Source organism: Siniperca chuatsi, linkage group LG14 (genome assembly GCF_020085105.1).
Source record: "Siniperca chuatsi isolate FFG_IHB_CAS linkage group LG14, ASM2008510v1, whole genome shotgun sequence".
NCBI classification, from domain to species: Eukaryota; Metazoa; Chordata; class Actinopteri; order Centrarchiformes; family Sinipercidae; genus Siniperca; species Siniperca chuatsi.
Genome location: NC_058055.1, coordinates 12,361,862 through 12,371,094, shown reverse-complemented (window position 1 = coordinate 12,371,094; position 9,233 = coordinate 12,361,862). Strand labels below are relative to the sequence as shown.

General features: G+C 42.6%; 1 protein-coding gene across 1 annotated transcript; it reads right to left on the bottom strand.

Annotated features, from left to right (window-relative positions):
- Positions 1-2,241: 2,241 nt before the first annotated feature.
- si:ch211-244c8.4 (APC membrane recruitment protein 2) lies at positions 2,242-9,153 on the bottom strand. The gene has a single exon (XM_044221638.1). The coding sequence runs from the start codon at positions 6,726-6,728 to the stop codon at positions 3,228-3,230; it is 3,501 nt and encodes a 1,166-aa protein (XP_044077573.1). The 5' UTR covers positions 6,729-9,153; the 3' UTR covers positions 2,242-3,227.
- Positions 9,154-9,233: the final 80 nt, after the last annotated feature.

Here is a 9,233-nt window from a genome sequence, read left to right as displayed (position 1 = left end):
CATTATGGGTGCTGTAATTTGTGTAACATATTTGGGGCAAGGGGCTGGCCTCAGTGGTGGATGAAGTATTAAGATCCTTTACTTAATTAAAAGTACTAATAGCACACTGTGAAAATACTACAAGTAAAAGTCCTGCATTCAAAACCTTATTTAAGTTAAAGTATGTAAGTATTATCAGCTAAATGTACTTAAAGTATCAAAAAGTACTCATTCTGCAGTAAAAGGTTCCCTGTCAGTGTTTTACTGTTATATATGATGTTTCTGGATTAATATCACTGCTGCATTAATGTGTATGTCGCATTGTACTGCTGTAGATGTTTAAGGTTGAGCTCATTTGAACTATTTTATATGCTGTTGGGTTGTTTAATCTAAAGCAATGCATCATATTCTACAAGATCATCATATGTTTGTCGCATCGCTGTCCTGTGAGAACCACGTATCTCTAAAAAGTCAATTTTACATGAGCTCAGAAAAACAGCCCTGTTTTCAGCTTTGTGCCGATGCATTTTCCGGCTAATCCAAAGGGGATTAAATTGTTTATTTATCTTAAGAAGTAGAAGAATTTTCTCAACCCCATAAAGGAACGCTTCATCCTTCAGTGTGTCAGAAACATTCAAAATCACCACATCTGGAGATACATGGTTTTCACTGGACAGGAAGGGGATGAAAAACTGTAATCTGAAAAGTAACTAGTAACTAAAGCTGTCAGATAAATGTAGTGGAGTAAAAAGTACAACATTTCCCTCTGAGATGTAGTGGAGTAGAAGTAGAAAGCTGCATGGAAAAAATGACTCAAGTAAAGTACAAGTACCTCGAATTTGTACTTCAGTACAATACTTAGAATGCTACTCAGAGTAAATGTACTTAATTACATTCCACCACTGCTGGCCTTAAAGACACACAAACAACCTATGAACAGAGGTACTCTGAGACAAGTTTATTCCAGCATGTTCCGTGGTTGTACTTCACTCAACTACATTATAAACATGAAAACCACATTGCTGGGAAATCATGTGAATGGATGTTGACAAAAGGCAGCATTCACTGAATATGCCTGTTTCAGTTTCCTCTTTAAAACTGCAGGAATCATATTCATACCAGTGGATTCCTGTAATGGAGTGCATAATGTAATTTATCACACTGTGGCACAATGTAAACCTTCATAACCAGCCTGATCGTTGCTCTAACAGATGTGGTTATAAATCTACATGTTGTTGTTGACAATTTTTAAACATTTTAATCCAAATTCACAGGTGTTACCAAGAGGCAAGCCTCTGTTGTGTCAAAGCCTCAGGCGGGAACTGTTCTTTTCTCAGGGAGATGGCTTTACCCTCTGTAAGTCTGTATTAGCACCTGACATGGTGAAATGTGTGTTTGTCTTGGGCAAATGATGGTCCTCTCTTCTCAGCTTGCAGCCTCTGGCTTCCTAAAGTATACAGAGGTCTTTTTGTGTCACCTCCTCAATGCTTTTTTTTTGTAAAAAAAAAAATAATTACCCTTTGTCCTTTACTCCTAAAGGACTCATAACACCAGACTCCTCTTAACATCACCCCATGATTCAGATCAGCTTCCAGAGGTTTTATTCTCACCATTAGTAGCTATTAGTGCATTACTGCATTTTCTGCCTTTTTGCAACATTGTAGATAGTCTTTTTAGTTCACTCCAGCCTTTTGTGTTAAATAAAAATAACTATCAAGTAACTCAATAACCATCTGCATTTTGTTCTTTTCTACTAAATGTCCAAATCAAATGATCCATTCAGTCAGAGGGGCATTATATAGCAGATCCATCGGGTGCATTTCACACTAAGAATAGCAATGACACACATTCCCAAACCCTTTTCCTGATAATAAGGTATGCATGTTAAGCGTTTTCCCTTGCAGCTGATTGGCTGGGCTCTGCTGACATTAATGTGCTCGTTATTCAGGTCAGTGAGTTTGGATGATGTTCATGTTCCTATGAGGACACTCTGTGCCCTGGCTGTAGTAAGATGGTGAACCACTGTGGGGATTTGTCAGTGAAAATATAAAATGTTTGTCACTTCTCTTTACTCTGATCTTTAGCTTTTCTCTAGATGACAGAGTTATGTAATAACCTTCCACATAAGATTAACTCAAGATATGATGTATTCCTACTTAATACAGAGCTAGTAAATCCTTTTTATATGTGCTCCCATTTCTTATCTGTCTGCAAACTGCCACAATATGTAAAACAGGATATAATTCACAACTTAAACAGATCTCATCTTGCAAAGTACTCATAATGTTTTATTGATTAAATAGGAAACAGAACAACATAGATGAGACTATACACAGAGATATTGTTCTCATCTGAGTATAAGTAGGGTAAGGATAAGGATGTGCCAGTGTACGAGCTGGAGATCTCATCTCAGCAGCATCTTCTCTGTCTCGCTCAAACATCCACAGTGCCATTCATAATGGCTGCTGTCCACTGTCCATTTCACTGGAAGGAGTTATTTCCATTCCTCCCTCAAAACCTCTCTCCCATAGTTCACAGTGAGATCTGATCATGTTACATATGAACAGGAGGACACACAGGCGCTGTACAGTTCAACATCTTGTGCATAAATTAATGGCACATTTTCTGCTACATACATCCAGAGATAGGTGTGGAATGTAAATTTGGTTGTTGCATTTATTTATAGAGCTCCTGCGGTTCTGCTCCTGACATAAATAAAACTTAAAGGGACTGGTTATTATCAAAGAGACTTGCTGGAAAGAAAGACAAAAACATTTGACGGTTCCTACAAAAAGTGGGAGTAACAAAAGTTAAAAGTACTGTAGAAAAGATTGAACAAATTCTGAGTCTGTAGGAAAAGCACCCTTAAAAAGGCACTCGCCCATGTTGTGTGTGTGACTGTGTTCCCAGAAGACCTTTAATCTTGCTTATCCTTAGTTACCAATGCTGCTGTATGTTCAGGTGTGACCCCGAACCTTTCCTGAGTGCATGTCCAGTTGGCTCAGCACCAAAGAGCCAGGCTTGTTGCTTTGGCTCCCTGTGGAGATGTTTTGTGCTTGAGTGCTGTCAGCCTCCTTGACTCTGTTACTGTTGCTTATGGTGTAGTGAAGCCAAGAGATGACAGAGACACAAGCCAAGAATTACAGTATAGAAATATGAATTTAAAAAGGATGGCCATGTACTTATATTGGAAAAGAAGTTGCAGTCAAAGCCATAATCTGTATAGTTGATTGATTCAGTCCACTGTTTTATTTTCTTATCTGGGTGCTGCCACCTGCAGCTGCAGGTTTAGTACCAACCCTGCGGACAGGAACCTTGGACACGGGTATCTTGGTGCGAGGGGGTTCTTTAGCTTGAGGGATTTGGGAAGCAGTGTGAGACTGTGCGCCATGCTTCACAGGGATCTTTGAGTCACGCGGTAGACTGGTGAGGACTTTCGGCTGGGGAGGCTGCTGACTCTCCTCCTGGGTGTGTTTTGAGGTGGGCACATGAGCCCCAACATCACTGATTTTATCTTTGCTCCCTGAATCATGTGAGTTGAAATGTGGCCTCTCTTCTTCTAGCACAGGAGTAGGTGGGTCCCTGCTTGCTTCATCATCAACATGTTGACTGTCCCGGACAGGAAGCTTGCCTGCTCTTCCCCCTCCAACTACAGGTATTTTGCTAAGTCCTGATGCCTTTACTTGTGGTATCCTCCTTTCTCTGGAGGGGCCCTGGAGGCTCGTCCGTGACTCATTATGCAGTTCTTCTGTTTTGGATGGCAAGATCTGGGTGCCGTCTGTGCTACTTGGACTAGCCAGTTGCCCATCCATTGATGCCTGTCCACTGCCTCTCATCTTAGCAGAGGCTGGGGCCTTACTCGGCCAAGGTGCAGGGGTAGAAGGAAGAGAAGTGACAGGACAAGGGGCAGGGGTAGGTGCAGGAGGGGCTTTAGATTGAGAAACTGGCATCTGAGCAGGAGCAGGAGGGTCTTTAGGTACAGAAATTGGGATATGAACAGGGGCAGGATGGTCTTTAGGTACAGAAATTGGGATATGAACAGGAGCAGGAGGGTCTTTAGGTACAGAAATTGGGATACGAACAGGGGCAGGAAGGTCTTTAGATGCAGAAATTGGGATATGAACAGGAGCAGGAGGGTCTTTAGGTACAGAAATTGGGATACGAACAGGGGCAGGAAGGTCTTTAGATGCAGAAACTGGGATCTGAGCAGCGGCAGGAGGGTCTTTAGATACAGAAACTGGGATCTGAGCAGAGGCAGGAGGGTCTTTAGATACAGAAACTGGGATCTGAGCAGGGGCAGAAGGGGCTTTAGACACAGAAACTGGGATCTGAGCAGAGGCAGGAGGGTCTTTAGATACAGAAACTGGGATCTGAGCAGGGGCAGGAGGAGCTTTAGACACAGAAACTGGGATCTGAGCAGAGGCAGGAGGGTCTTTAGATACAGAAACTGGGATCTGACCAGGGGCAGGAGGGGCTTTAGACACAGAAACTGGGATCTGAGCAGAGGCAGGAGGGTCTTTAGATACAGAAACTGGGATCTGAACAGGGGCAGGAGGGGCTTTAGATTGAGAAACTTGAATTTGAGCAGGAGCAGGGGGATCTTTAGACGCAGAAATTGGGATAGGAGCAGGAGCAGGAGGGGCTTTAGATTGAGAGACTGAGATCTTGCCCAGAGCAAGAGGTGTTGGGAATGCTATAGAAACAACAGCATGAGTGGTAGAGGCTGGAGTCGGTGTGGGAGCAGGGGGTATCTTATCTAAAGAGACTGGTGCAGAAGTGGGTTCAGTCATGGGAGGAATCTTATCTAAAGAAGTTGAAGTTGAAGATGGAGTAGGGACAGATGCAGGGCTAGGTTGGGTTTTAGTTGTGGCAATCAGGGTAGAGGAAGGGCAAAGATGTGGAACAGTTACAAGAGAAGGAGGGGTCTTATTTAAGTCCATTTGGTTAGAGGTGAGTATAGGCTTGGAAAGGGCCACAGATGCTGAGCCTGAGGTTGTAGCTGATGTGGGAACCGTTGTCATTTTGGGGGGGATAACCGGTGAAGGAGAGGATGGTTTGGTTGTAACAATGCAGGCTGCTGATACTGTCATTGGAGCTCCTGCAGTTGAAATTAGCGAAGGTTTGTAAGAAGTGGAAGTTTGCAGGTTCAAACTGCTAGCTGAATCTAATTTAGCAGATGGAGGTTGGGTAAAAGCAACAGGGGTGGGAGGGCTATGGGTTACTGGTGGAGATTTAGCTGGCGTAGGAAGTGGAGTAGCTACAGGGCTAGTTTTACTTACTGAAGCAATAATTTGAGGAGGCGCTGCAATCTCTGAAGTCACTTTGCTAACCGTAGAAGTAAGAGTTGGACTAACTGAGGGAGCCTTGACTATAGTGGCTGGGGTGTTTGGAGGGGCTGTGGTAGTAGTAGAGGTGGAGCTCAGTGTAGATTTAATTGTTATCGAAGGGGAAGACATTATTGGAGCCGAAAGGCTTGTTAACGTTACAGGAGTAGTTGAGGGTTTTGTTGCAGTGGACATAGGCGTTGATTTAATTTTAATGCTGGTAGAATGCTCAGAGGCTCGAGTGGAGTCTGAGCTCAGTTTGACTACTTTTGAGTGAGTAGTCAAAGTGGAAGATTTAGTCAACGTTGTGATGATGGTACTCGGCTTGGCAATGGGAGACGAGGTTGAAGTTGTCTTTGTCAGCGGAGTAAAGGATTGGGTCGATGCTGTTGTGGGGATGGCTATGGGAGAGGGTTTTGCCATAGCAGCAGTGCTGACAGAGGTAGAAGTCAGCGGAGAGGAGATGGTGGGTTTGGAGAAGAGAGATGTGGATGATGACGCGACTTCAGTCACCACAGCACTGATGGCACTGCTGGCTTTTCCCCACTCTGCCTCCACATCAGCCATGATGTCTCCACCCCCTGAGATTGAGTCAAAGGTCAGGAGAGAGGAGATGTCTGCCAGCAAGGAGCTCAGGCTGTTATCACCAGGTACCAAGGGTGGTTCAGAGGCGGGTAAAGGCAGCACATGCTCATTAGTTTTACTCACATTGCCTGCTGTCACCTGGGGAGTTATGGTCTCTGATGGGGTCGTGGCTGCACTGTCCTGTGTTGTTTTTTCTATGCTCTTGACAGGCTCACAGCTCTCAGTCTCTGAGCTGTCCAGAGAGCGAGGCTGGGATTTGGGGGTGAGGGTGAGGTCCTCTTTGATGATTTCCACACTGTTGGTGCGGGACGACATGAGTAGTGGGCTCGGAGGGGCTTCCTCCTTGTCCTCTTTATCTTTTGACCGGAACTTAACATTGCCAAAGAGACCCTTCAGCCCACGACGTTGCCGACCCACTGGCTGGGACACAGTGTGGACTCGGCGATCCCCCACTCCTCTCCGGCCACCCCTCAGTAACGACAGGAAGCTAAGGGACTTGGCTGAGCTGGCTGAAGAAATGGAGTTGCGAGCAGGGGCGGCAGCCAGAACGCCATCTTCACCAAGCGGCTCCTCCTCTGCCTGCTCCCTCTCTCCTTGACTCATCTCCTGCCCCTTCTCCTTGTCTTGCTCCTGCTCTGAATCTGGTGCAGCAGACTCCGATAATCCATCTAGAGTTTTACTCCTGTTAACAGGTGACTTGTTGTTTCCATCCCCTTTGCTTCGAATAGAAAAGATGTTACCTGGCTTGCGTTTGCCAAACAGCTTGAATCCTTTTCTGATTTTTCCACTCGACTGGGATTCACAAGGCGGGGGGTCCATGTTCTCCGTTTGTACATCCATCTTCTCTCTGTTTCCCCCTTTCTCTGTATCTTCCTGTCTTTTGCTGCAGTTATTATTCCCCAGCCAGTGGATTGAACATTTATATCCAGACCTTATCTTTATCTCCGTCTGTGGACTTGCTTTACCTCTGCTGCTCTCAGTGCGTTTCTTTATCGGCTGTCTGTATCCCTCCCTCTTTCTATCTTTCCCATCAAGCCCTTTCTCCTCTATTTCTCCCTTGAAAGCCCCTCCCCTTTGCCTCGTTTTTGTCTGGCTGCTCTCTCTCTGGTTGCCATAGCAACTGAGGAGCTAAGCAGCTTTCGTCAGCAATGCAGAGCCAGGGGCTGTCATCAACCAACCCTGAACGCGGCTTTCTCTTCCTCTCTCTCTTCCTCTCTGTCTGATGACTCTGTTTACATAAACAGCAAAGACAAATACTCCATTAATAGGGCCAAATTTTGAATTCCGAATGATCTGGCTTTATATAAACATCTCATCCAGATTAAAGCAATGTACCTATATGTACCATATGCAGCCTAATAATCTTTTAATGGAACAGATTTGCTTTTATTCTAAATAAACTGGTCTTATTCACAGCTAGTGTGTCACAGCAACTACAGTAACTCACCCCAATCTGTTTAAAATTTTATACTAGTTAGTTATTGCAGAAAAGTGCAACAATTTATTACATTCAAGTTTGGAAGATAATTAGCACATTGACCTATATGTCTGTTTGTACAGTAGTTTCCTCTTTCAACCTATCCACTATTCTGCACATTACTTCAAAAAGCACAACACTTATTATAGAACATACAAAAACAAACAAATAGAATGCTTCCTGTGAAGTGCAAATGTTGATATTACTAAGATAAAATCAAATTAAAAGCGATCAAGGGTGTGACCTTTTGAACATCTTAACAGAGTCAACAACAGTCCTGAATACAATCAAGCCATTGAGAATGATTACATAATTGTAAATTAATGAATAGATTTCATTCAAACGAAAAAAGAAAATATGTCTAAAGTTCAATTTGATCATTCAGTAAAAGGTGAGATGTGATTTTTGGAAAATGTTAACGTCAAATGCAATCCTCTAATCGACACAGTGCTGAAGCCATTATTTAATTTAAATTTTTTTCAGGTGATTGATGTGACAAAACATTGTTAGGAGTTGTATTTGCCATTCTATAGGAATAAATATATATAAAAATATATACATATTACCTGAGAGGTTAGTCTGAATTTAGTAAAGTCTGAGGTAGTCGTGTGCATCCATCTTGTTAGTAGATGTTCACAATCATAATTAAGTGCTATCAGTCAAATGGGCAATCTGCTTGCTTAGCACAAGCATTTATAAATGACTTTAATTATTCCTTTTAAAATAAGGAAGTGTAATAGTAGTTGAAGCCAACAACTCTAATTCATTGGGTATATTGTTTAAAAATCAAAACTTTTTGATCAGGTTGAACTAAAAACAAATAATCAGCATTAAAACTTTCTTTTTGGCCTGACCCACAGTTGCCAATATAGCACTTATTGCCTATAATATCTGTATGGTTCCCCTGAATTAAATGAGGGTTTGTGTTGTTTTCTTTTATAAATTAGTCATGCGATTCAAGGAGAGACGACTAGTTGTTCTTTATTACGAGGTTAATTAATGAGTTTTCGGGGTGGAACAAGCATGGCCTCTTGTGGTTGCTTCAGAAACAACATGTGGCACAGTTTGGCTGTAGACGGCTGTAAAATGTATCTGAAAATAAAGCTGCTGTCTCATCCACGTGTATTCCCTGTCCCAAATAGGTCTGAGTAAGTGGGTCAACAATCTTTGAACAAATCTGGCTGTTTTTCAAGGCTGTGTTAAGATGCACTCGGAGGATTAAGGGTACAATCACACTGGCAGTTGTAGAGGACAAAGAAATACAGATACAGATTAAGTTTCCTTAATAAAATGTTTCTACAAGTTTTTACAAGGGAGCATAAATGATTGCAGCACAGATGAATTTACATACGATTCACACTAAAACTGAATTGAAACTACATTAAATGTGTACAGTGTTACAGATACCTCCCTGTACATGCTGCTCAGTGAACAATAGAAAGAGTAGATCCTTTTTTATTAAATGTTTTTATGTTTTGGTGCTTAGATCCTCAGTATAGGTTAATACATGCAACCTGGGCACAGTAATGAATACATGCATAACCAACTGAATACTGTGTTGGTATTTACTGCCCACTTTACAAAAAAAAATACATAAGATGTCATTATAGGCCTCACTTCAGCATCTCCACACCTTGGCCAAAGTGTGTTGATGTCTCTGTCTCTTTCACACACACACACACACAGTTGTATGTTTCCATCACTTCAGAGGACATGACATTGAGTTACATTAATTTCACGGAGACTTACCCATCACCATTGCCACTACTTGCCCAACCCTAACCCTAGCCTTAACCTAAACCTAACCTTTAACAAAGCCTTTACCCTAAAACTTAATGATTTATGTAAACGAGTCCCCACAATGTGAC

Excerpts from the sequence above, each read along its gene's own strand:
- si:ch211-244c8.4 (XM_044221638.1), bottom strand. The coding sequence starts at position 6,728 with ATGGATGTACAAACGGAGAACATGGACCCCCCGCCTTGTGAATCCCAG.